Here is a 23222-nt window from a genome sequence, read left to right on the forward strand (position 1 = left end):
CACATATATCACAGGCCCTTCCCGTACGACAAAACCTTCGGCGAAGGTAGCGAAACGCAAGGCTAAAGAGGATAGCGAGGCTGAAGAGCAAGGTACGTGACGCTCACAGATGTGCGAACTAATGTTCACCCAATTCTCGAGTATAGAGGATCCGCCCCCGCCCAAGAAGGCTGCGAAGCGAGCGCCTGCCAGGAGGGCTGCTAAAACCACGAAGACCACAAAGAAAGCACAGCAGGCTGAGGACGAAGGTGCGATTGCAGCGATCTGCCGCATACATCAACTTATGCATGGTATAGTCATCGACTCTGTGCCCCCACCCAAACGCGCGAGCAACAAGCGTTCTCGCCGCCAGCCCGAACCGACTGAAGAGGATTCGGATGACGAGCCCATCGTGCCTCCGAAACGCGCGAAGGCAGTGGCTTCGGACAATTTTGCAACCAAATCGTCTGCCCAAAAAGCACCCCTTGAGACCATCGGCGAGGATAGTGATAGCGAAGATGATGTGCCGCTGTATCAGGTCATGAAGATGGCAAAGGCAAAGGCTGCGAAGAATGCAGATGTTACCGCTGAAGGTAAGATGCGGCGATGCACTCGGCTTGCACAGGAAATACTCACAAATTCAATAGCCAAATTCACTGCGAAGGTACCATCGAAGCCTGTTCGCTCGGCACCAACTTCGGATGTGCAGGAGGCGGTGCCTGTTACAATTGACAAGCCACCCAACACGTCCAAACGATCGAAAGCAAAGGCGATTGAGCATGAGGAGCACGACACTGAAGATGTACAGCCTATCGCATCATCTAGCCGGACCGTTAAAGGCTCGACGAAACCCAACGTTTCCAAACGGAAAGTCCCTGCACTTCCGGAGCCGTTTGTTGATTCCGACATGGACGAACTACCCTCGAAGACGAAAGCGGTCAAGACCTCACTTGATCGGACAGAAGATGTTTCTCAGTCTGCAAGCAAGACGGATGGTCGCAGGGATGCATCTACCCTCAACAAGCCTCAACCCTCACGCAAAGATCGCAAAGCTGTGTCATCAGCCCGCAAAGAGGCGGCGGAGCCGGAGCAGGTTCAGGAGAAGCCTATAGGGACGTCCAGGAAGCGTGAAAGAGACAAACCAGCCACGGTTGCCCCACCAGAGGATGAGCCCGACGAGGACGAGCAGCCTCCGCCTCCGCGAAAGCGCACGAAGCGTTCAGCAAAGTTGAACAGCGAGGCTCTGGCAGACGTCCCAATTTCTGTTCAGGAGAGGGTTGACCACCCCGGACCTATACAGGAAGAACTCTCTGCCAAGCCCAAGTTCAAATCCACTAGTCGTGCGAAGAAGGCACCCTCATCGCAGGCGTCGGCGGAGCCGAAACAGTGCGTAACCTACTGAATCAATCTGTACAATGTATGCTGATCGTGTCTACGTTTCTCCGCAGACGGGGCAAGACGTTGAAGGAGAACTTTCCTTCCGCCTCTCGCAACGCTATCCCGAAGGCGGGCATCAAGTACAAACCGAAACCGAAGGTAAGTTCGATCGCTGAGTTGGCGGACGCGTTTCTGATGAATTTCTCTACCAGCCACGGCTGTCGATGTTTCCACCACCTGTACTCGTCGCAGATAGCGACGACGACCCCATTGATTTTCTTTCGTGACTCGGCAAGCTTCCATCATGATCTCTTCGCTGCGGTGCACATTTATGCACATGGACACCACAATGCACTGAAACAACCTGTATGTATGTAGAATGTACATTTGGTCTGTGTCTGAAGGTTCTGCGCACTCGAAGGAGGTGGGAACGACTTCGACGGGCACACGCAGCAGGATCCATGCGATTCAACTCTCTCTACTTGCAGGCCAGTGGCCACAGGGAACAGAGCACCCTGCTTCACGAGTACACCATCTGGCACATCCTTTACGACACACGCCTTCTCTTAGGACTTCTGAAAGAATGTCCACTGCGGGTGCGTCCCATTCTCGAGGATCCTATGCTGCTTCCAAATTCATTCTCCTCGTCGTGCCGTCAATATTAGGCTATGACTGTCTTCTTGCACGGGACTGGGCTTATAAATTACACCGCGCTGTGCAAGTCCTACTTATTCAGAGTCGGCTGTCTTGTCACCTGTGTCATGCAACATCAACGATAAGTTATCAAAATCCAGAGAATGAACCGTCGTACCCGTTCACTCCCCGTCGCTTGGCCGTATACCCTCAGTTCGCTGGTGCGATCTGCGTTTGAGCAAATAGGGCTCCCACCATCCACTACTTGGCGCTTAGCTTCGACTGAGTATGTGCTGGATACTTACATTGAATGGTACGGGTACGGAACGTTAAGACCATTCAATCACCATCGTAACAGCTACAGCAGCTATCAGTCTCCCGCCCACTCACTTTGGCGAGATAAGGCCCATTTCGATGGTTCGTGACTAGCCCGATGCCAGGTTGCCTTGGGCGCAAGCACCCAGATGATGGTCCACGACGTCCTTGCTGGAATGCATAACACTCACATGGATGGCACATACCCAACAAGACTCCGAAGTAACCATGTCTGTAATTCGGAATGGACTATCAGTCCTTGCGACAGGCGGAACTGAACACTCAAAGCGAGTGGGCTGGGGCCCAAAGCACACGCAAGAGCAAATGCAATCCGATTCTCTCTACTTGAGCAGACCAGTGGCAGCGGGCAATACAGCATCCTCGTCTCTCCCTACATTCTTGATGAGCACACCACTTAGCGCATCGCTCGCCACCCACGCACCTTCGTAGAACTTCTGCAGGAACGTCCGTTGCGGGCGTTTCCTATCCTCGAGGAGGATGCCCATGACATGGTCCGTCTGCTTCCAAAGATTCATCGTCTCCTGATACTCTTGCCGGCCCTTGAGCAAGAGCACGTCGATGACGCGAGGGTCCGTCACGTAGCGGTTCTCCTCAAACTTGCGGCGGATGCAGTGTCGGAAGTACTGCGCGCTGACGGGGATGGCATAGAGGGGGATGATCTCGGGTGCCTTGTATGCGATGTAAGTATTGAACGATCAGGTCAGTAACAAGGCAGGGTAGAAACGGACCCCGCGATACCAGTCGCGATACAGCTGGATGACCCGTTTGCGGGCCTCCTGGGGGCTAGCGGACCGCGCTGCAGGGCGCGCCAGACGCGCAGGGATGGTGGTCATGCGGGTAGACGGCGAGGCAGAGGACTTGGGCGACGATGTAGGCTCGAGTGTGGACGGCGGACTTACCGCCAGCGGTCCGGATTCGGTGGGTGGTGGCACGTGAGTGCATTCCAGTCACGGTGAGCGCGCGCGTAGGATGATGATCGCGCGCGAGGCAGCGGCCTTTCAAAGTCTCTTCTCTCTTCTACGCACTATCTACTACAATGGCTCGTGGCGGTTACAAGGTCAAGCGGGGAGGTGGTCGTAGGTATGGTGTGCTCGATCGTTGGTCGGGATTTTGTGCTGACGATGGTGGCGGGCGGTGTGCAGCTTCAGGTCAGGCCCCGCCGTGGTCGATCTTTCTCTTTCTGTCGCTGATCACTGATCGTGCTTGCCGTCGGGTAGCAAACATCTCGAGCTCGACGAGAACGGGACAGCCGTATCCAAAGACAAATGGTGGGCACCCTTGGGGCGAATCGCCTTTGTGCTTACATCGCTCCTTGCTAGGGCCAGACGAGACAAGGACATCGACGAAGACAGCGAGGAAGGGTCCGAGGAAGAGAAAGAGGAGTCGTCTGAAGAGGAGTCTGACGAAGCCCCTTCCTCCACACAGCCACAACAAGAGCTCACTCGTGCTGAGCGCCGCGAGCTCAAGAAGAAGAAGGCGCAGAAGCAGGAGGGGATGAGGATGAGGGCAGCGACCAAGAACCCATCCTGGCCAATCCTAACATTGCTGCTGGGAAGAAGCTGAACATCGCGGACCTTGGTTCATCGCGAGAGCTCACTAGGCGTGAGAGGTATGTGGCGTTCAGCGACGATGCCAAATGATGCGCCTTACACAAACTTCAGGGATGAGAAGGAGAAGAAGGAAGCTAAGGAGCGATACTGGAAGGCAAGTCAGGCTTGCAGTCTTCTCATAAGACTGACCTCACCGTCATGGACAATAGTTGCACGAGCAAGGCAAGACTGAGGAAGCCAAGTCGGACCTCGCTCGTCTGGCCAAGATCCGCGCCGAGCGTGAGGCTGCTCAGGCAAAGCGTAAGGCTGAGACCGAAGGTCCGTGAACCTTTCCCTACTGTGTGGCGGTACGCACTCATTGCTATCTTGCTATAATAGCCAAGGCTTCCGAGCTTGAGGCGAAGAAGCGAGAGGCGGCTTCCAAGGGCAAACGCATATAACGACAGTCCTTGTGGGATCGGTTGTAGAAGGCACGTTCTATCGCTGTTGTATATCAGAAGTCCAAGTGTTGTATTACCACCTACTCGCTCCAATCATGCGCAAGTCAAATTGCATCCCCGGAACTGAAGCTGAGCCCAGGAGCTAAGCAGGACGACTCAAGGTGGGTGTCTCGGTCATATTTTGACAAGGAGATACCATGTTTTCCAACATCGACTACTCAAGGTGGCGACGGTTTTAAGTTGCCATTGCTCACGACTCTCCATCACCGCCGTCCCATAATCGGCCCGCCAGATCGACGGTCGGACGCAGTCAGCCACCGATGGTCGCGACCCACCCAGGTTGCCTTCGAGTGAGCCTACAGCCAGCCTCAGGTCAGCCCTCATCCGTTCTGAATTCAGCCCCCGTCAGCCCGAGGTCATTGCCTGGTCAGCCTCTACTCACCGTCCTACGTATCGTCAGCCATGTCCGCCTCCCCGCACGAGCATAAAAGCGGACCTTTCTCCCGCTACATTCCTCACCTCCTTCCACCACCATCTCCCGTCGGACCACACGGAAGCGAGGTCTGTTCCACTCACAGCGACGACTTTCATGTCAGTGGCGGTGAGTATCTCTGCTTAGTCGTGACTGCAGCACACTCTCAGAGAGCGGGTTCTCTACTCTAGCGTATGCGCCGACATACAGCAAGATAGTACGGCTCGACGGAGCGACACCCCCAGTCGCGGCTAGGCTTATTCCTTGCGCACGTTCTCGCTGCCCCGTGGGCTCTCCTTGTCGTCCGCCAGCCGCGTCGGTTTCGTGTACGTCGACCGATGTGGCTCTCAATGTGCGAGCAAGGATGACCACCCCACACCAAAACGCCGTTTTCCGGACTCGTCGTTCGCCAGCCCCTGGACCAAGTTCATACGCGTGGTCCGCGATCCAGGATGGCTCCAAAGCGCGCTCGAGGCACGGATTACTGGTCAGCTCTCTTAACTTATTCATAATTTATTCCCGTCTGGCATCGTCTCGTCTCTCGTCTCTTCTCTCTTGTCCCGGTTTCTCCTTCTCGCGGGGAGGCCGCCACAAAATCCTTTCCGCGATCTCCTCGTCGTTCGCCGGTCCCCGTCCTGGTCCTCGATCTGCAGCCAGCACCCGGTACTGCTCAAGCGCGCGCGAGGACGACCCTCCGGTCTGGGGACTACCTCGGGCGGTTCTTCATCAGCGCTGTTACTGTCTCTTCCAGCGTTTCGGTCTTCCTTCCTGTACTTCTAGTCGATGGCCGGCTCAAAACTCCTCTCTGCGGTCCCCTTGTCGTTCGTCAGCCCCCTCTTGGTTGCCGATCTCCCTCCAGGATGCAAGGCTCTTCAAACGCGAGCAAGGGCGGCCCTCCGGATTGGGGGCGATACCCCCACGGCCATCGACACCGTCTGTGCTCCGCCTCTCGTCTCGATTCTTCTCTGTCATTCTCGCGGGAAGACTGCATCACCAAAACTCCTTTCGCGATCTCCTCGTCGTCCGCCGGCATCCCTTCCTGGTCCTGATCTGTCAGCCAGGACTCGGATGCTCCTCAAGTGCGAGCGAGGGCGACCCTCCGGACTGGGGACTCCTCTCGTGCAGTTCTTCATCAGCGTTGTCTCTGTCTCTGGTCTCTTCTCTTTTCGCCTCGGTTTCTTTCTTCCCGCGGGAAGTCCACATCAAAACTCCTTACTGCGATCTCCTCGTCGTTCGCCGGTTCTTGTCCTGGTCTTGGAGTTGTCAGCCAGTACTCAGTACCACCCAAGCGCGAGCGAGGACGACCCTCCAGTCTGGGGATTATACCTCATGCGGTTCTTCATCAGCGTCGTCTCCACCAGTCTCTCAGTCTCTTCGTCTCTCTTTCTTTCTGTATTCCTGGAAGCCGGTAGTCTCAAAACTCCTCTCTGTGGTCCCTCGTCGTTCGCCTGCTCCCCCTGGTTGGTCTGTCACTCCCAGGACCTCAGGCCGGGACTCTTCAAGCGCGAGCGAGGCCAACCCTCCGGATTGGGGAACATACCCTCACGGCCCTCCGTCGACACTGTCACTGTACTCTATCTCTTGTCTTGATCTCTCTTCGGCATCCTCGCGGGAAGACTGCAGCCCCAAAACTCCTCTTCGCGATCCCCTCGTCGTCCGCCAGTGTCCCTCCCGGTCCTCGAACTGTCGACCAGACTCCGGATATCTCCCAAGTGCGAGCGAGGCTGATCCTCCGAACTGGGGACTCGTCTCTGCTGCGGTCTATCATCAGCGTCGTCTCTGTCTCTCTCTTCCTGGTCCTGTCCCTGCCTTCTTAGAAGGCGGTCGCATCAAAACTCCTGTCTGCGATCTTCTCGTCGTCCGCCAGCCCGTCGTCCTGACCTTCGGTCCGTCAGCCAGCGGTGCTCCTCAAGTGCGAGCGAGGACGATCCTCCTGACTGGGGAATATACTCCGCGACCGGCCTTCGATGTACTTGTATCTCGGCGACTCCTCGATCTCCCTGATTGCGTCTGGTCCAACTCCTGTCTGTCGCTACGCGGTCTCCTCTGGCGAACTCCAGCCTGTCTTTACTCGGTCTCAAGCCTCAGCCAACTTGCGTCTGTCCTTACCAGCTCGGTTCGAATGTCTCAGGCCTCCAACTACGTGCAGTCTTACTCGGTTTCGCCTTCGACCAACTCGCACCTGTCCTTACACAATTCGACTCTAGACTGTCCCGGCATGCATCTCATGCCATTCAACTCTCATCGGTCCTTACGCGGTTCACGCTTCGCTTGATACACGGTCTCGTCTTCTGGTTCCTTGGAAAGTCCCTCACTGTCTTTACTGGGCTCTGTCTCGTCGTCCAACTCCCCACTGTCATTACCGGTTCTATTTCACTGTCCAACTCCGAGTCCTTACTGTCGTTACTGGGTTCATTTTCGCTGCCAACTCCTTACTGTCTTTACATGGTCTCTTAGACAAGCTCTATACTGTCCTTACACTGCTGCTTCCAAATTCATTATGCGCCGTCCTATGATATCGCACTTGCCCATGCCCGTCTGTACATGCAAGGTCAAGTTACCCATTTTCGTGTATGTCTCAGAGGCGAAAGCGATACGATGTCAGCATGTCTGTTGTAGCCTCGGACAAGGCGAGCCCGGGCCTCATTTCTACTAGTCTCTCACCCAGTAGCTGTCAAGTCGGCCAAGCGAGTCAGGAATTCTGTATTGAGACCGTATACAGGGTAGAATAGATGAGTATTACACATACAAATACACAACTTACACTACCTAGTGTACATACTCAGGCAAACTACATACATGTTAAACGTCAAGCCGCGGTACCGAGTTCCTTGAGGATGATGTTCGCCGCTTTCTCGCCAATCGCGATAGCAGTCGAGTTGGTGTTCTGATATGTCATGTCAGATATGCACGGGAAAAAGCACCTTTTCAAGCTGACTTACCGCGCAGACGTTCGACGGCGCAATGACATGTCTATCACAAACGTCCTCAGTACACACGAGACACGACACGAGACGCGGCTCAGCGGGCAAATCTTGCGCACCTATAACCTTCAGGCTTGACACGCCGTATACGTTCAATCGGGAGTCGACGACTCCATTCTGCTCGCGAGGCTTCATAGCGCATGTGCCGAGCTGCGCAGACATCATCAGCCCAGCGGAGTGGTACAACACGGTGTTAGCACGTACACTGTGCCATGTAGTGGCGGCGACCTTCCGTAGGTACTCATCGATCGCCTTGTCGTCCGCTTCGCTGTACACAATCTTGGACTCCGAGAGTGCTACCGGTTTCGCGTCGCCACTGCACGCCGCCGTACTGCCCTCGGGGTAAAGTGGGTGACCCGGTACGTGCTCCCCGCGGTAGTGAGCCATCCGACGGGCGATCTCTCGCCCATGCTTGTAGCCCCATCGGAGCACGGCGACGTCCTCGGGCCTGTCAACGCGGATATCAGCTCGAGCACCCAACAGCAAACCCGGGACTAGGAACGCACTTGCTCAGGAACTTGGGATCGAAGTCCGGCGCGGCGTCCACATCTTCGGCAGAGGTGATATGCAGGTGGCCGATGGATGCTGGCACCTGCGAGAAGAAGGCCAGACTGTGATACTTCCCAGGTGGCAGCGTACTGCGATCGCCGACGAAGCTGCAAACCGCCTTGAGTGCCCGCAGTACATCGGTTCTGAGAACAAGGCTTACGCGCAAACCGAACCAAGCCACAACACGGGTTTGTCAGGTGCATTCGCGAACACCTTTTGCCAATGGCCAACGAACTCCGGACCGATGAGTTCAAGCTCTTCGGCGGAGGGCCTCATCTTGACACCAGCGTCGATACCACTACAAGGGTGTTCGTCAGTCGACCTGTATTAGACAAATGAGGTTCTTTACTTTGATGCCATCTTGCCAGAACCATCCGCGAGCCACTGTGCAGTCCATTCTGTCCCAGTTTGTCAAATACGCAACCTGTAATGAGAGTACGAGGCACTTACTCTCGATCTCCTCTTTGTCGCTGTCGAAGATAGCGTCCAAAGTCTCCGCCTCATCATCAGCCAAATACGGGACGAAGACCACGTTATGGTCTAGTCAGATCGTGAGACCCTAAGGCTATGCATTCCGTGCAGTGAGGATTGGGAACCTACCTTGATAGTTCTCTCCAACGCCGGGCAAGTCAGCGACCACGTGGATTCCCAACGGCTCCAAGATGTGACGCGCGCCGATACCCGACCGTTCTAGGATAGGGGGGGAGCCGAAAGTACCTGCGGAGACCACGACGAGCCGGCTTGCCTTTGCGACACGCACCCCTCGAGAGCTGTCGCCACCGAAGCGAGCGTTGGGAACAAATTCTACGCCCGTAGCCCGACCGTCCCTGTACAAAAAGCGGTCAGCAGGCTATACGTGAACGGTACGTAAGACCTACTCGATGATAACACGCTTGACCTGGTACCCGGTCAGGATCTCTAGGTTGTCTAGCTGTCGATTGTAAATATAGTTGTGAGGCACGTCGGAGCGACGGCCCTTCTCCTGATCGATGTACCTATACAAGGACTTGTCAGAGACCGTATGGGATGAACGGCGCAATCGCCAACGCACTTCTGCCATCGCTATGACGTAAATGTTCAGTACCAAGTGCTCTCAACAGACTACTACTTGACATACCCCGTATGCATTGATATCTATCATGTCGTTTGGGTCTTCAGTAGTACCCCGGGCCTTGTCATACTGCGCGGCGACGTTGAGGAAGTCTTGACCGACATTGGAGTAGATCCCGCCGCGCGAGATCTTGATGGGCCCTTGATAACCATGTGTAGGCTGCTCAGGTGCCACTTGGTACGTCTCCAACTGCAAACGTCGTGAGAAGCAGATACGCCCCTAGGTGACTGAACGAACCTTCTGCAGAAGAGGCATCATATCCGAGACCCCCATCCTTTGTTCCCATATACGTCCTCCCAGGCGTCATAGTCAGACGGCGAGGGTCGCGCATACATGGTGACTGTATGCGTCAGGTACAATGACCCAACGGTTTGAGGCGTGTAACTCACAGTTGACACTCGAGCCCCCGCCGATACACTGCCCACAAGGGACAATTGGAGCACGACCACCTAGATCGGCACTTTGCTTGCCAACGTTGAACTTGACCGTCACGCTCTCAGGCAAGAGGTGGCTCATGTAACGAGCGGGTTGCACATGGGCGTCATCCTCGAGAGTAGGAGGTCCCGCCTCTATCATGAGAATACGGAGAGACGGATCCGCGGCCGCAAGCCGTCCCGCAATGACGCAGGCCGCTGTCCCACCTACATAGTACTTGAGCTAGGTCCATGCAGAAACGGGTATGCCAGACTCACCACCAGCAAGAATAATGTCGGCTTCGAGAATGGAAGAGGCGGCCATAGTGCGCTATATATGATGAACTGGAAGACGGGAGTCAACGCAGCCGAGGAAATGGGCGATGAGGCCTCGAGGGATGACCTTATATACGAATCGACGAAGACCTAGGAACCATCTTGGACACATACTAAACGCAGGCTAGCATGACCCCCGAACGCAAAGGAAGAAGCACGAAGTGACCATTCCGACTTGGGGATTTCGCCCGAGGAGCAATCCGGTCCTCCGAAATGAGTCTGTTGATGGGAACGTGACACAACCGTTGTCTGGGCACAGTAAAGGCCAACATATTTTGTGGAGATCTGGTGGAGATTATCCGCTAGACTCCACTATACACGGACATCGAAGTCACGGATAGCAAAACCGTGCTTAGGGGTTTCCACAAACATTGAAGCCATCATCGCTCCAGGGCTCTGCCGAAATAAGGACATACCTCTTTTGTTGTAGTCGGGGGTCCTGCTCCGGCCTACGTAGATTCCACTGTTCAAGCCGTGTCGTTAAAACCGATAGTATCACCTACCTCATGTAGTGTTTCGATTCCCAACTTTCATCCGACTCAAGATAGGTACATCGAGGTCCCTGAGCGCGTACCGCCCACCTGGAAGAGGCCTAGTTAGTGAACTTTGCGGAATAGACCTTCCTAGGGCTGTCATCCATTATCATAGACGTCCATTCTGTCATGTTGACCCGAATCCGTCAAAATAGTTCTGGTAGGTAGACGAGGTTTCAAACCTATCTGCATTTTGCTGATAACATAGCTTGCTAAACCGTGGAGAAGATGCGTAGTGGTACACCTCGTGATAGTGTGTACAGAGTCTCGGTCCCGCAAAAAGGGGTTGCCGGACGACACGGGATCTCGTCTGTCCTGTCATAAGAGCAATACAGAGCCAGGTGACTACTGCCCCGGCTGCCAGAAGGAAGAGCCAAGGTAAGAGCATTCTACGACGTCAAGTGATCGCATTAGCATATCGAGATCCAAGCCGTCATCGCTATGTAAAAGTTCACTCACTGCCGAGAACGACGTTCGCGCGGTGCAGCTCCAGATTGGCCACCTGCTCCCGCCCACGCCGGTGCTGTCGACGACGTCGACGAACTCCGAAACCCGCGATAGCTCCCTGCCTACGTGTATGATCTGTCGATCAGCGACATCACAGGAGAAGGAGCCACACTTCGAGACAGAAGTTGTGCATATCAATGTGTTGCACATTCCCTCGGATGAGATGAACGTCAACGTCCATCATTGTCCAGTTCACATGATTGCTTAGCACCTACAATGGCAGCCAATCGCGTTCAGGCCCAGGGCCAGACGGTGGTCACTGCCGTCTCGTCATGCCCTATGTACCACTGACGAGACCATGTCTGCTGGACACTTGCACTCAAAGTCGCGTCTCTGATGTCGACCCAGCGCCGGAAGATAACGGGATCTATGCAGCAGCGTCAACATATCGCTATGTTTCGATGGACATGCTTCTCGAACGAGTACTCACCATTCATGCTCTCCGCAGGTCGCAGGCTACCTCTGTTGCTGAAGGCTTCTCTTGATACTTGGGCGTGCCCTCTCGAAGACGGTGCAAGCCGACATGTCTTAGACCAATCCTTGGTTGCTGTACCACTATACGACTGGTGTTAGTTCGGGTCTCGGGTGTTTGACTGAGTTGACCACAAGACAGAACTTTACCACAAGACAGAACGCGCATCTATGAATAGAAATTCGGCGCTCTTGAGCTTGAGCATCGGCGCCCACAGGTGAACCGGTGAAGTCTTCTACCGGACAGCACATCGTGAAACCGTCAACCGATATACATCCTGTTACAGGTCCTGTACAACTCGACACATAAGGCATGCTCAGGAGTAGTTGGATCACTGGTGGTATAATGGCGATCCGTCAGAATTGTGTACAACTTGTTCAATGCGTCAACGCACCGACGTTCTGACACCAGCGTGAGCCCTCACCGCCCTCACCGCCCCGCAGACTGTCCATCGCTAAAGAAATTACTCGCCGAAGATGCCTGTCGCCGAGAAAGACAAGTTTACCGGACATAAGACCGTAATGAAGCAGGCCAATATTGGGCTGTCGATGATCACAAACCCGGAGCAAGTTGCAGATCGGCTTCAGCGCGAACCAGATGCGCGAACGTCTGGTTCGTCACGCGTCACGTCCCTTTGGAGGCCACAGCTGTCGGCATCTGCCGATCGGTACATACGCTGACTCGCATTCAGACTCTGTACTGAGTTGTACGACGTATCTCGCAAGCTGCTAATGGATGCATCTATCCTTTGCACGCTGTACGATGGCTTAGATAATACAAGTGTCAGGTTAACGAGTGAACACTACTAATGCCTTCGACAACCTCAGGCTGCCGTATAGCAGTCACGTATATCTCGTCACGGTTACATATCGCCCTTTCTGAGACGCAGGTACTTACCGTTATGCAAAACATATGGATGTTAGTATGGGTCACGACGAGTGGTACGGGCTCATGTCCTACATTCATTCCAAGCTCGTATGTATGCGGGCCTGCTTCCAGCACGAGGAGCGCGCTGGGTACCCGGCCTTCGGACAGACATCAACGACACGGAGGCACTAGACGACACGCGAAGCTCACCTCAGCGACGACGATGTCCACTTCGGACGAAGGCGAGACAGTGCAGGACCACAACGCCGAAGGCAGTCCTCCGAGTCGGACACGTCTTCTCGAAGCTGATCGTCCCGGCTTCCGAATGAACTCGTCAACACGTCGCAGCGCCGATTGGGGACGGCTGAGGCCCGGTCTGTATCGTGTGGTGGTACACGATGCAGACCTTTTCGCGGAAGCGTCTCATGATCGTGTGCGCTACACAGTCGCCCAGGGCTCGAGCCGAGGAATGGCCCGCTACAGCACGGACATTGCAGGCCACCCCTGCTGCACCCGAGCTGCCGAGCCACAACTGAGTCAGTGCAGTATTGAAACGTGATTGTTGAGACGGGCCTACGAGCGAAGACTCGCGACGTGCAGCATTGTGCTATTAGTGGTCGCGATGGGATACTGCATTGATTCAGGTCTTCGTCTCGCCTGTACCGCAACATCCGGGAAGTCAGAAGCACCGCTGCTGCACAGGACAAGTCTCTAACTGACCGACGTTGGTCCCAATTTCGCTTCGGCGCCCATGTAGTAGCACGTCTGGTTCCACTGGTACTTAGTGCGAGCCGGCTACCAGAGAGGATCGAGCCTGCTTGACTGGAAGGGCTCAGATGACTCGGCACATCTCAAGACCAGGCCTGCTCGCTTAAACCTGAACTATAAGTACAGTATGTACGGTTCCAACAAGGTGTACAGCGGATTCTGAGCGTACCGTGACGAGCACAGCACTGCGCGGGCACACTCTGTTCCTCCGTTCCGTCCTCGGCGTACAGACAATCCAGCATCCCCCATGACAGAAGCCTGAAGCTTGAAGACCGACTTTGCAGATTGAGTCATATATCGTCCGACCCCGCGCGATTGCACAAACAGTACTTACATACGTTCGGAGCTCCCCTGCTCGCTCCATAATGGCGCCCCGCTTGGCCGCAGTCGTCGCGGGCATAGGCCAGCTACACCCCATTGACGACGTCGGTGCTATTGGCGGTCCGACTCTATGAACGTCGTCCCGACGGGGTCTCGTCTCATGTTGTGCAAATAACCATCACTGTATACGTTACCGGCCCCATGAAGACGTTTCGGAGGCACAGCCGTTTGGCCGCTGCGCATATGGACTGTATAGTGGTGCTATGACAGACCTGTCAGTCACAGTCGTGCATTGAGTCGTATTAACGCTGCCGGACGGACCGAAAGGATAGTATATGCAACATGTTACAGTGCGGGGGCCTGATGTAGTTCTGAATAGAGCGTGTCGGAGAGAATGGAGGCATCTAGCACTGGCATCGCAGATCCTCGCCACTGCGCGAAAATCGCGGCAACAACGTGAACGTTGAAGATGCCTGGCTCTCGGCCATCGTTGCCTAAGCAGAGCCCAGTCCAGCAAGATCGTGAATACGCACAGCCCAGACAACGAAGAGCACAGAGTTAGAGTGCGCGCCACAGCAAAGAGAGTTGCTGATCGATCTTGCTGTGATTGGGCGAGAGCGAAGAGAACGCACCCTCCAAGTTGTCGCGGCGGCTTCGAGGACCGCCCCAGACTGCCTCCTGCCCACACCTGATTGGCCCTCGCCTGCTATACCATCGACAGCGAACACATGAGGGCGTAACATGGTCCGTCAAGACGTCGTCGACGCCCCAGGGGCGGTCGGGGTCGGCCTGGACGAGCATGCGAATTGGGCGTGGATGGCCAACTGATACATCTGATGATATGGACGGAGAAGGCAGCCGCCAGGCCATCCTAGAGTAAGTGACAGCCCGCTGTGAGTAGACATCACGAAGCTAGATACACCGGGAGCTGGGCGGAAGTGGTCACAGAACCGTTCAGGGCCTTACTGTAATGAGCGGCAGTACTGCTGGGTCGGGCCGTCCAAACGCATGTGCGTTGGGCTCCGAGTTGTATTGCTTACCTGGCACCTGCTCATGAGGCGTGCACCGCCTCGTACGCAGAGGGTCGATATGGGCGGGGCTGGTCGCTGACGCGAGAACGCGCCAGTGGTACGGCGAAGAGTCGGTGGCTGACAGGAGGGCAATGTCCAGATGTACGCTCTCGTCAGCAGCGAGCGCAGCGATGATCCGAGGGCGATGCGAGCGGACGTGTCTTGGGCGAGTCAAGTAAGTGGCCCCTGGGTGCTTATGCATATGGCCGCTGGGTCGCTGGGACGACTTGCGGCCGACGAGGAGCGAGGGTTGGGAAAAGTGAGACGATGATTTTGGGCAGATGGCCGTTCTGGGGACGATCGTGAGCGTCGATCGCGGGCGTGGCGTGAGTCAGACCGCGAGACGCGCACGTTCGCGTCTGCCGTGCTGCTGCCCAGCGAAGAGACACATGGGGAAGGGGACGAGCGGGGACCGCGGTGACTGGCGGCGGCCAGGCGTGTCTGGCGCGTGCAGCGAGCGAGAGCGCGACGGGATGCGGCTGAGCAGAGTCGATGACGCGAAGAGCGTTCGAGAGACGGGCCGAGCGTCCATCCCCGCCCTGGCCAATGGCGCTGCACCGAGCCAATCATGATGGGCGATAATCTCCTCCTATAAAGCGCCCACTCCTCTCCCCATCCTCACCACTCACACCTCCTCACACCCACCCATCCACATCCACATCTGCCATGCCCGTAAGTACCTCCACTCCGGCCCAGCGCGCTCTGCTCACGCACATCGCATTGCAGGTCAAGGTCGGAATCAACGGGTGAGTGTATGCGCGTCTTTGCGCGCCCTGATCGCGCTGACATGACTCGACGCGTCGCTCTACAGTTTCGGTACGCCTTGCTTGTCCAAGTACAATGAATACTGGGACTGATAGTCCGCAGGTCGTATCGGCCGTATCGTGCTCCGTAATGCTCTCCTCCACGGAGACATCGATGTCGTCGCTGTGAACGAGTGAGTCTGATCGCGCGTAACCGCCGCTCAACCGCCTCATGGCGTCTTCCCAGCCCCTTCATCGACCTTGAGTACATGGTCTACATGTTCAAGTACGACTCCGTCCACGGCCGCTTCAAGGGCTCCGTCGAGGCCAAGGACGGCAAGCTCTTCGTCGAGGGCAAGCCCATCCACGTCTTCTCCGAGAAGGGGCCCGCCGACATCGCCTGGGGCTCCGTCGGCGCAGAGTACATCGTCGAGTCCACCGGCGTCTTCACCACCGTCGACAAGGCGTCCCTCCACCTCAAGGGCGGCGCCAAGAAGGTCGTCATCTCCGCGCCCTCCGCCGACGCGCCCATGTTCGTCTGCGGCGTCAACCTCGACGCCTACGACTCCAAGTACACCGTCATCTCCAACGCCAGCTGCACCACCAACTGCCTCGCGCCCCTCGCCAAGGTCATCCACGACAACTTCGGCATCGCAGAGGGCCTCATGTCCACCATCCACTCCACCACCGCCACCCAGAAGACCGTCGACGGCCCCTCCAACAAGGACTGGCGCGGCGGCCGTGCCGTCGGCAACAACATCATCCCCTCCTCGACCGGCGCCGCCAAGGCCGTCGGCAAGGTCATCCCCTCGCTCAACGGCAAGCTTACGTGAGTCCGCCCTCGTTCCGCTCACCCACCCATCTCACCCCACCCCCAGCGGCCTCTCCTTCCGCGTGCCGACGATCGACGTGTCCGTCGTCGACCTCGTCGTGCGCCTCGAGAAGCCCGCCTCGTACGAGGAGATCAAGAAGGCGATCCAGGCGGCCGCGAACGGGCCGATGAAGGGCATCCTCGCGTACACGGACGAGAAGGTCGTCTCGACGGACTTCACCGGCAACGAGCACTCGTCCATCTTCGACGCGGACGCGGGCATCCAGCTCAGCCCGACCTTCGTCAAGCTCATCGCCTGGTACGACAACGAGTGGGGCTACTCCAAGCGCGTCTGCGACCTCCTCGCGTTCGCCGCGAAGAAGGACGGCGCGATCTAGGCGCGCGCCTGCCTCTGCTTTCTGCTCGTGTCTGTCATTCCGACGGTCCGGGGCGCGGGTGGCGGATCCCCGCATGCGCGCACGGGGTGGAAGGGAAGTAAGCATTCTGTAGCAAAATAGAAGTGTCACTTGTACTGGTTATTGGATCCTAATGACATCGCTCTGTACACTGCTCCCTCGCTTTGATGTGCGGCCAGATACCAGTGGGGACACCGCGAATAAGTATACAATGTACGCTGACTTCTTGCAGTATTAATTACCCTCGATGCGTACGGCACTAACGTAGCATAGCACAAACACGAGCAACGCTAGCATCGACAACGCGACACACTAGACAGACAGACCAGCCAGCACAACCGTCTCTGCTCGGACCCGGACCCGGACCCAAAGGATACACACGGAACCGCACCCCGCGCCAGCCCGCTGCTCGTGCTACGACACGGACACCGCACTAACGACGACGGGCCGCACGCGCCCCGCCATCTTCTCGCCGTCCGGGTCCCACCCGCACTCCTCCCTCCGATGCCGCAGGCGCGGGTCGCCCACCAGCGCCGGCGGCGTCTGCGCGGGCGTGCCGCCCGCGTCGGACGGCGGCGTCTCCGAGTCGGCCAGCGGCGACGCGTCCATGTCCATCTCCATGTTCTCGTCCGCGTCGTCCGGCCCGTCGAGGTCCATCACGTCCGCGACGGCCGCCGCGAGGTCCGCGCCCTCGCCGGACACGGACGGGGACAGCATGGACGGGGACGACGGGGACGCGGAGGCGGGCCCCGCACCGCCGCCGCCGCTCTCGCGCCGCTTCTTGTCCGCCTTGCGGAGGATCTTCGCGATGTACTCCTTCGCGAACTTCTTGATCTTGCCCGCCTTCTCGTCCGAGAGCGCGTCGAGGCGGCCCTCGCGGTACGACGCGGACCTCTTCTCCTTCTCGACGATGATGTGCGTCAGCTGCGTGCGGGTCAGTACGTGTCGCACGGCGGGGGAGGGGGACGCAGGGGCTCACCTCCTTCGCGTGCGTCTTGAACTGGTCGTGCGCGAACTGGTCGCGGTGCTTCGACATGCACTTCACGACGACCGCGCCGACGAGCTTGAGGAGCCGCTTCTCCTTGTTCGCCTCCTTGTTCGCCTCCTTGTCCTCCTGCGCGAGCTGCTTCCGCTTCTTCCGCCGCGCCTCCTTCGCCTCGCGCCGCTTGCGCTCGTCCTCCTCCTTCGTGTCCTTCTCGGCCGTCGGCAGCGACGTGGCGGCGGCGGCGGCGAGCGCCGCCTCCGCCGCCGCGGACGCCTTCGCGATGATCGCGGCTACGTCGCGCTCGCGCTGCTGCGCGAGGCGGTATGAGTTGACGGGCGCGGCGGGCTTGGGGGCTCCGCCTCCATCGCGGGGTCCTTGGGCGGCGGCGGCGCGGGCGCGCGGAGCTTGAAGTCGAGCTTCGAGGCCTCGTTCTCGAAGACGAAGATGGTGTCGGGGCGCGCGCGCTTCTGTGGTCGGGGGTCGACGGGTCTGGATGAAAAGCTGGATGATGGCGCGGGCGCATCGTCGTCGTCGCCCTCCTGAGCAAGGGAGAGCAATACATCAGCATCGCGCGAGGACAGCGGGGATATGGTCCTCACCCCCTTCAACCGCTTCGGTATCCGGTACGCGTACTCTAGAGTGTCCCATTGTGCAAGCAGCTACTCGCCCGCAGACATCAGACACATGGGGTCAACCGAGAGATGGCCTTGCCAACCTTTTGAGCAAGCTGTGCAAGTCCTTGGTCTTCGGACTGGGCACATGTCTGGACGGGGACGTTCACCTTCGAGTCCTCGACTTTGTTCCGCTGGATGAGCGGCCAAGTCATCATGCACTCGATTGCCTGCGATCCGTCAATTCCATGCCAGTACGTCGTCGCCGGACAGTACTCACCGAGACGGACACCTCCACATCGGTGCTGTAGTCTTCGAGGATGTTGGTCATGACGCTGAAGCCACGGAGACGCATGAGCTGCCGGAGCGCGGGCTGGTCCTCCGTCATCTGCGCATACGACCATGGTCAGGCGCGTACAACGTGGTGACGACTGATAATGCACCGACCTTGATACGTGTCAGTAACTTGATGAGGACCTTGCGACTCTGTGTTTGCCGCAGGGCTGGATGACTTTGGGTATGTCTTTCTCGATAAGTGGCTTGAGCGTAGGCTGACGAAACGACGGGTACCGTCAGGGTCCAATAGGACGTGAGACATTCGTGAGCACGCACAATGAAGTCCTCATCGAGTTTCTTGCTCTTCCTCTTCTTGCTGCCCTTCAGGCCCAAGACCGCAACCTCTTCGGAAATACCGAGCGCTAAAGCGCAGTCAGCTCATGGAGAAGTTTGAGTCCCATATCGATGTGCGTACCATCGAGGTAGAGATCATCCATAGCAGCAATGTCAGTCTGGGTCTTGCCACCGATGAAGCCGACGCAATTCGGCTCTCCACAGTAGCATGGTTGTGCGTCGTGGCTGAGGACGACCAGGGAGGCCCAATGAGTCCTTACTTCGACAGAGATGGCAATGATCCATATGCAGTAGTACTCACCCGTATCGGTCGACGTTGTAGTTGAATGTAAGCTCTTCGTTCTTCTTGATGTACCTGTTGGCAAAGATACCCATGCGTACATGCCGGTCTACTGTCCATTTCGCTACATAGCAGTTCGGTTACAACTATGGTTGGCAAACGGCCAATACCACCTCGCTTAGTGGCGTCAATGAACTGTTGGTGATAGGAGTCAACATAGGCCACGAATGACCGCGGGTCTGACGTACCTCATCCTTCTGGAGCATCATAAAGTAGAAATGTCGAATACCCTCTTCTGAGTATGTCGCATGCGTTTGAGGAAGGTCGGCTGGCTGACCACGTCACCCAAGTATTCGTAGATGAAGGTATCCCTATCCCGAGACCTGAGTTCCCCGTCACAGAGCACGAATACAAATGCATACTTAGGCAGATCCTCCCCAGCACGGAGGCCAAACCCCTTCATCTCTGTCTGCACGATCTCGATAGGCGCGTACTGCCTGCGCTGAAATCTGCACTGCCATTGAGTATCAGTGGAAACGTCGGGCAGCCAGTGTGCCTACCGTTGATTCTGGCAGTATGAACGACATCGACAGTCGTCAGGAAGACACTCGACTTGCGTGAGTCGATTAATACATCCGAGCCACAGGCATCATCCGAGTCGTCCACCCATGCTCGTACTGACATTCGCATGTCATACTCTCCAGAGCTTCCCTCGACCTCCAAGCGTGCCATACTGGTAGTGATTTTGCGCGAGCTGGACGAAGGCACGCAGAGCTCCTCTCTGCGCGGGGGAGGTGGCCGATGAGCTGGGGTTCGCTCTTGGGCTTGCCCCTCGAGGAGACGGCGGTGTAGCAGACGGCCGGTCGTCCTCGAGCTTGAGGGCAGCGGTCTCCTGCTTGAGGTCTGAGGACGAGCTCCGCGAGGTCGACGGTTCGTCCATTTCGAAGTTGTAGAGATCGTCGATGTCGGTCTTCACAGATGAGTCCCCCTCGGGCTTGACGCCGGGAGTCGCGCCATCGGCATGGTCCACAGCTTCGGCCTTCACGCTCTGTTCTGGTACCTCAGAGATATTGCGAGAGCTGGCCGCACGCATTCCGCCTCTGCTGCGGTTTGCGAGGGACGGGGTATATGATACGTTTCGCGAAGAGGGAGGTCGGATGCCTGCCATTTCCCGATTTGTCAGGACACAGCACAAGGTGTCCTGCAGCAGCCCGGCGAAAAAGATGTGAGTATACAGATGAATAAGTTACGACCAGAGCTGGGCGAGCATGCAAGAAGCAATAGACCTGAGTGCGTTTTAGTAGCTTGAGCAGGTAGACACAGTCGGGCAGGACTACTCACGGTCGCCGGTCGGCCAGAACTTGGTGGCGGAAGCAAAGTGGCTTGGCCAATCACGCTCTCACTCTGACGCGCACCATGGCCTCTGCCTCCCATTCGAGAAAACGCAAACGCGACACCGACGACGCTGGAAAGTCCTTCTTCACACATCTTCTCAGCCCTCGGCGCAGCTGGGTCCGGTGCTAGGTACTATTAGTCCTGTGTGCTCCGGAGCGCGTGAAGCTCATAGCGTCGGACAGCCGGTTTTCCTGCCCTCCAACCCCCTCGGAACACATCGTTCCGATGTTGGCGACGAGACAAGCAGGTCGATGGAGCAGAGCCATTCGCGTCTCAGGACACCATCGTGGCTGGAGAGACCGAGACTATAGAGTTCGCCACATCGGGGAAAGCAGACAAGCCTCGGTGGGCTGCAGGTATGTGTCAACTGATATGTGTACAAAGTCGGTCCTCTCACTAGATTGCTTCCCTTTTCAGTTATCTGGTTGCTGTGCACAACAAACGAACGAATACGACCGTCTTCCGTCCGCACCCTCCATGTCATGAACCAGCAAGTGAAAGCGCTCAAAAACCTTGCTCCTATAGAGGTGACCAATGATGAACGCGCTCAGTTGCGCAACAAGCTTGGCGAAACGTTTGGTACCAAAAAGCGAAAGCAGCCATTCGCGCGCAAGAGCGGAACAGGGTGGACATCGATGCTTTGAAGGTGTGACCGGCCACCTGCAGGAGACTATCATGGAGAACACCAGCAGCTTGCCTACACTGGGTACGTGTTCATCCTACAGGAGGATCTTCTTTGAAGAGACACACAAGTGTATCCTGCGTCACGCCACCTTCGGTGCATTTCATTCGCCCTTGGTCCTCCTCGAGAGTGGCTATCCACATTTGAGTCCTTCACTAGTCCATTGGGACGCCACTGCAGCCTTCTATGCATTGCATGACGAGGTCTACTCATCACTAGGTGTGCGCCGACTGTATTCGTCAGCGGAGGTGTTCAGACATCGTCTGGAGCCACTTCGATGAGACCGTTTCTGACGACGGTGGTCACTCGGGAACTCGCTCGGGAGTTTGCTCTACATGCATGTAGTGTATACACTCCGATGTCTAGATCGTCGTCAGAAAACCTGACCATCGTGAATGTCGTCGATCGTGGCTGCTCAGCCTATCGCAGTCTTGCGTCGACATAACTAGGGATCTTCACTGGCATCAGCGGCTTGTCATCACGCAACAGTTACCTGCATATATTGACTCTAAACCTACAGAGGAAGCGAAGGATGCCGCGGACAGCAACCGGCTCATACCCCCGCATCACGCGGATGCAGATCGACCAGAAGGCGTTTACGCATTACACGACATATCCCGGAGACCGAGTTCAATGCGCTATCGGTAACACCGTTCAGGTCCGCCTCGAGCGACCAGGAACGGAAAGCATTGTTGCCTTTCCGTCACTCAAACTGGGTCAATCAACATGTCTACAAACTTTTCCAGGCGCCGAAGCTCAGAAAAACAGACATGTCAGTGTCAATGTGGTGAATGGTCTACGCCTCCATTAACCCTCCATACAGGAAGATAGTTATGTACATATCTGCCATGATGGCGTTCAAGATGGTGGCGCGGTCTGTCGACAACAAAGAGGCGTTGCAGAAGAAGCTCACAAGCGTGCCCCAAACTGTTATTGAGGGGTTGGTGTCTCGGTTCACTGAGAGCGAGAGAGACACAAACAAGTGAGCATCCTTAATGCGGCTATTGCGTTCATGTGTTCTAATACATAAACATTCGTGCAGAATTAAAGTAACGAGCCAAACGGAGACGATGCTTATGACCTATATGCTTGCTCTATGCTTGCGCGTCGATGATTTCGCGACCGACACGGAGCTTGTTGCCCACGATCTCAAAATGCCAGTCTCTAAGTACGCCTTCCGTGTTTTCCGGTTTGACCTTCCAACCTTCTGACTGCTACCTCAGGGTCAATCCACTTTTCAAGGCGCTCGGTACGTGGACTAGTGTGCATCCGTGAGCAGTACAGCGTCTGATATTCTCTGACAGGCTGCACTGTCCGTAAGCTTGACCATAAAGATCTCAAAAGGCTTGGCCTGCCAGATTCTGCTGCAGCATCGAAGCGGGCCATGTTGGAGGTTCCTGTCAAATTCCCCCAGCCGCGTCGTGCGCGTCGCTAGGACTGTGTCACATCTGAGTCGGGGTACACCACTTGATGAATTTATCTGATAGCGTTGCTGCTTACCCCACGTTCTATTGTGAAGACCCTCGTGCTAAGCGTGTTCATATGGATGAGTTCTCATCGTCTGTTGCTGCGGAAGCATCGGTAAGTTACTCGAGCCCTCTTGGAGGTACCTCTCGCTAGTGTCTGTCCCATGTGGCGGCGGTGCTTCCGACTTCCCAGACCGCCGCGGCATAGGTGTGACGAACACGAGACGAAGACGCTGCTAGGATTTGGCGCACGCCAATTGAATGCGAGTCCGGTAACATCGTAACGTTGTGAGCGGTAGCCCATAGGTTCGTGTCAAAAACACTTCCCGCTGTCCACTACACTATTCACTCAGTGGCAGTCCGATAGTTCGGAGGCACCCAGGGGTAACTTGCAATGGTGGCGTTGTCGCGGCCGGGTATTGCTCAGTCTCAGCCCTATGAGATGGTCTCCTGTTCCGTGGACGGATCAGAAGAAGTTTCCCCGC

General features: G+C 56.5%; 10 protein-coding genes across 10 annotated transcripts; 5 read left to right on the plus strand and 5 right to left on the minus strand.

The window, feature by feature from the left end:
* Nucleotides 1–2617: 2617 nt before the first annotated feature.
* On the minus strand, nucleotides 2618–3211 carry B0H18DRAFT_1021989 (NADH-ubiquinone oxidoreductase Complex1 subunit). Its single transcript, XM_048029562.1, has 3 exons — nucleotides 3054–3211; nucleotides 2747–2993; nucleotides 2618–2695 (listed from the first exon to the last, which is right to left on the minus strand). Exons 1-3 carry the CDS (start codon nucleotides 3156–3158, stop codon nucleotides 2646–2648), a joined length of 402 nt encoding a protein of 133 aa, XP_047890643.1. The 5' UTR covers nucleotides 3159–3211; the 3' UTR covers nucleotides 2618–2645.
* A 66-nt stretch (nucleotides 3212–3277) lies between these two features.
* B0H18DRAFT_1021993 (casein kinase substrate phosphoprotein PP28-domain-containing protein) lies at nucleotides 3278–4754 on the plus strand. Its single transcript, XM_048029563.1, has 8 exons — nucleotides 3278–3405; nucleotides 3543–3593; nucleotides 3645–3769; nucleotides 3814–3934; nucleotides 3987–4029; nucleotides 4085–4193; nucleotides 4254–4476; nucleotides 4539–4754. The coding sequence occupies exons 1-7, from the start codon at nucleotides 3362–3364 to the stop codon at nucleotides 4313–4315; spliced, it is 555 nt and encodes a 184-aa protein (XP_047890644.1). The 5' UTR covers nucleotides 3278–3361; the 3' UTR covers nucleotides 4316–4476; nucleotides 4539–4754.
* Nucleotides 4755–5846: 1092 nt separating this feature from the next.
* B0H18DRAFT_1021997 (uncharacterized protein) lies at nucleotides 5847–7317 on the plus strand (the record flags this gene model as incomplete). The annotated part of the gene is made up of 1 exon (XM_048029564.1): nucleotides 5847–7317. A coding segment is annotated over exon 1 (511 nt), but the record flags the coding sequence as incomplete, so codon positions are not given.
* A 279-nt stretch (nucleotides 7318–7596) lies between these two features.
* On the minus strand, nucleotides 7597–10169 carry B0H18DRAFT_1121543 (uncharacterized protein; the record flags this gene model as incomplete). The annotated part of the gene is made up of 15 exons (XM_048034349.1): nucleotides 7597–7674; nucleotides 7730–7921; nucleotides 7976–8219; nucleotides 8278–8427; nucleotides 8481–8618; nucleotides 8670–8718; nucleotides 8771–8860; nucleotides 8921–9147; nucleotides 9199–9315; nucleotides 9372–9382; nucleotides 9438–9620; nucleotides 9669–9705; nucleotides 9765–9771; nucleotides 9821–10072; nucleotides 10124–10169. 15 exons carry the CDS (start codon nucleotides 10167–10169, stop codon nucleotides 7597–7599), a joined length of 1821 nt encoding a protein of 606 aa, XP_047890646.1.
* A 2255-nt stretch (nucleotides 10170–12424) lies between these two features.
* Nucleotides 12425–13684, plus strand: B0H18DRAFT_1022061 (uncharacterized protein). Its single transcript, XM_048029565.1, has 3 exons — nucleotides 12425–12633; nucleotides 12775–13099; nucleotides 13127–13684. The coding sequence occupies exons 1-3, from the start codon at nucleotides 12501–12503 to the stop codon at nucleotides 13272–13274; spliced, it is 606 nt and encodes a 201-aa protein (XP_047890647.1). The 5' UTR covers nucleotides 12425–12500; the 3' UTR covers nucleotides 13275–13684.
* A 1584-nt stretch (nucleotides 13685–15268) lies between these two features.
* B0H18DRAFT_1022074 (uncharacterized protein) lies at nucleotides 15269–15819 on the minus strand. Its single transcript, XM_048029566.1, has 5 exons — nucleotides 15709–15819; nucleotides 15586–15655; nucleotides 15530–15534; nucleotides 15445–15464; nucleotides 15269–15390 (listed from the first exon to the last, which is right to left on the minus strand). Exons 1-5 carry the CDS (start codon nucleotides 15730–15732, stop codon nucleotides 15354–15356), a joined length of 156 nt encoding a protein of 51 aa, XP_047890648.1. The 5' UTR covers nucleotides 15733–15819; the 3' UTR covers nucleotides 15269–15353.
* B0H18DRAFT_1022077 (uncharacterized protein) lies at nucleotides 15594–16852 on the plus strand. Its single transcript, XM_048029567.1, has 3 exons — nucleotides 15594–15655; nucleotides 15709–16290; nucleotides 16340–16852. The coding sequence occupies exons 2-3, from the start codon at nucleotides 15731–15733 to the stop codon at nucleotides 16668–16670; spliced, it is 891 nt and encodes a 296-aa protein (XP_047890649.1). The 5' UTR covers nucleotides 15594–15655; nucleotides 15709–15730; the 3' UTR covers nucleotides 16671–16852.
* Nucleotides 16853–18006, minus strand: B0H18DRAFT_1022078 (uncharacterized protein; the record flags this gene model as incomplete). Its single annotated transcript, XM_048029568.1, has 2 exons — nucleotides 17668–18006; nucleotides 16853–17612 (listed from the first exon to the last, which is right to left on the minus strand). Coding segments are annotated over exons 1-2 (560 nt in total), but the record flags the coding sequence as incomplete, so codon positions are not given.
* On the minus strand, nucleotides 18001–20582 carry B0H18DRAFT_1022083 (uncharacterized protein). The gene is made up of 15 exons (XM_048029569.1): nucleotides 19912–20582; nucleotides 19828–19871; nucleotides 19755–19801; nucleotides 19617–19703; nucleotides 19532–19565; nucleotides 19443–19484; nucleotides 19356–19389; nucleotides 19216–19318; nucleotides 19036–19139; nucleotides 18897–18982; nucleotides 18797–18835; nucleotides 18732–18770; nucleotides 18565–18672; nucleotides 18273–18514; nucleotides 18001–18212 (listed from the first exon to the last, which is right to left on the minus strand). Exons 1-14 carry the CDS (start codon nucleotides 20360–20362, stop codon nucleotides 18350–18352), a joined length of 1383 nt encoding a protein of 460 aa, XP_047890651.1. The 5' UTR covers nucleotides 20363–20582; the 3' UTR covers nucleotides 18001–18212; nucleotides 18273–18349.
* On the plus strand, nucleotides 20582–22808 carry B0H18DRAFT_1022089 (RNA polymerase I associated factor, A49-like protein). Its single transcript, XM_048029570.1, has 10 exons — nucleotides 20582–20945; nucleotides 21007–21168; nucleotides 21189–21235; nucleotides 21256–21295; nucleotides 21792–21865; nucleotides 21895–22043; nucleotides 22095–22253; nucleotides 22314–22439; nucleotides 22495–22520; nucleotides 22576–22808. Exons 2-10 carry the CDS (start codon nucleotides 21072–21074, stop codon nucleotides 22704–22706), a joined length of 849 nt encoding a protein of 282 aa, XP_047890652.1. The 5' UTR covers nucleotides 20582–20945; nucleotides 21007–21071; the 3' UTR covers nucleotides 22707–22808.
* Nucleotides 22809–23222: the final 414 nt, after the last annotated feature.

This window comes from Fomitopsis serialis (assembly GCF_022376445.1).
Source record: "Fomitopsis serialis strain Sig1Antser10 chromosome Unknown B0H18scaffold_62, whole genome shotgun sequence".
In the NCBI taxonomy this organism is placed as follows: Eukaryota; Fungi; Basidiomycota; class Agaricomycetes; order Polyporales; family Fomitopsidaceae; genus Fomitopsis; species Fomitopsis serialis.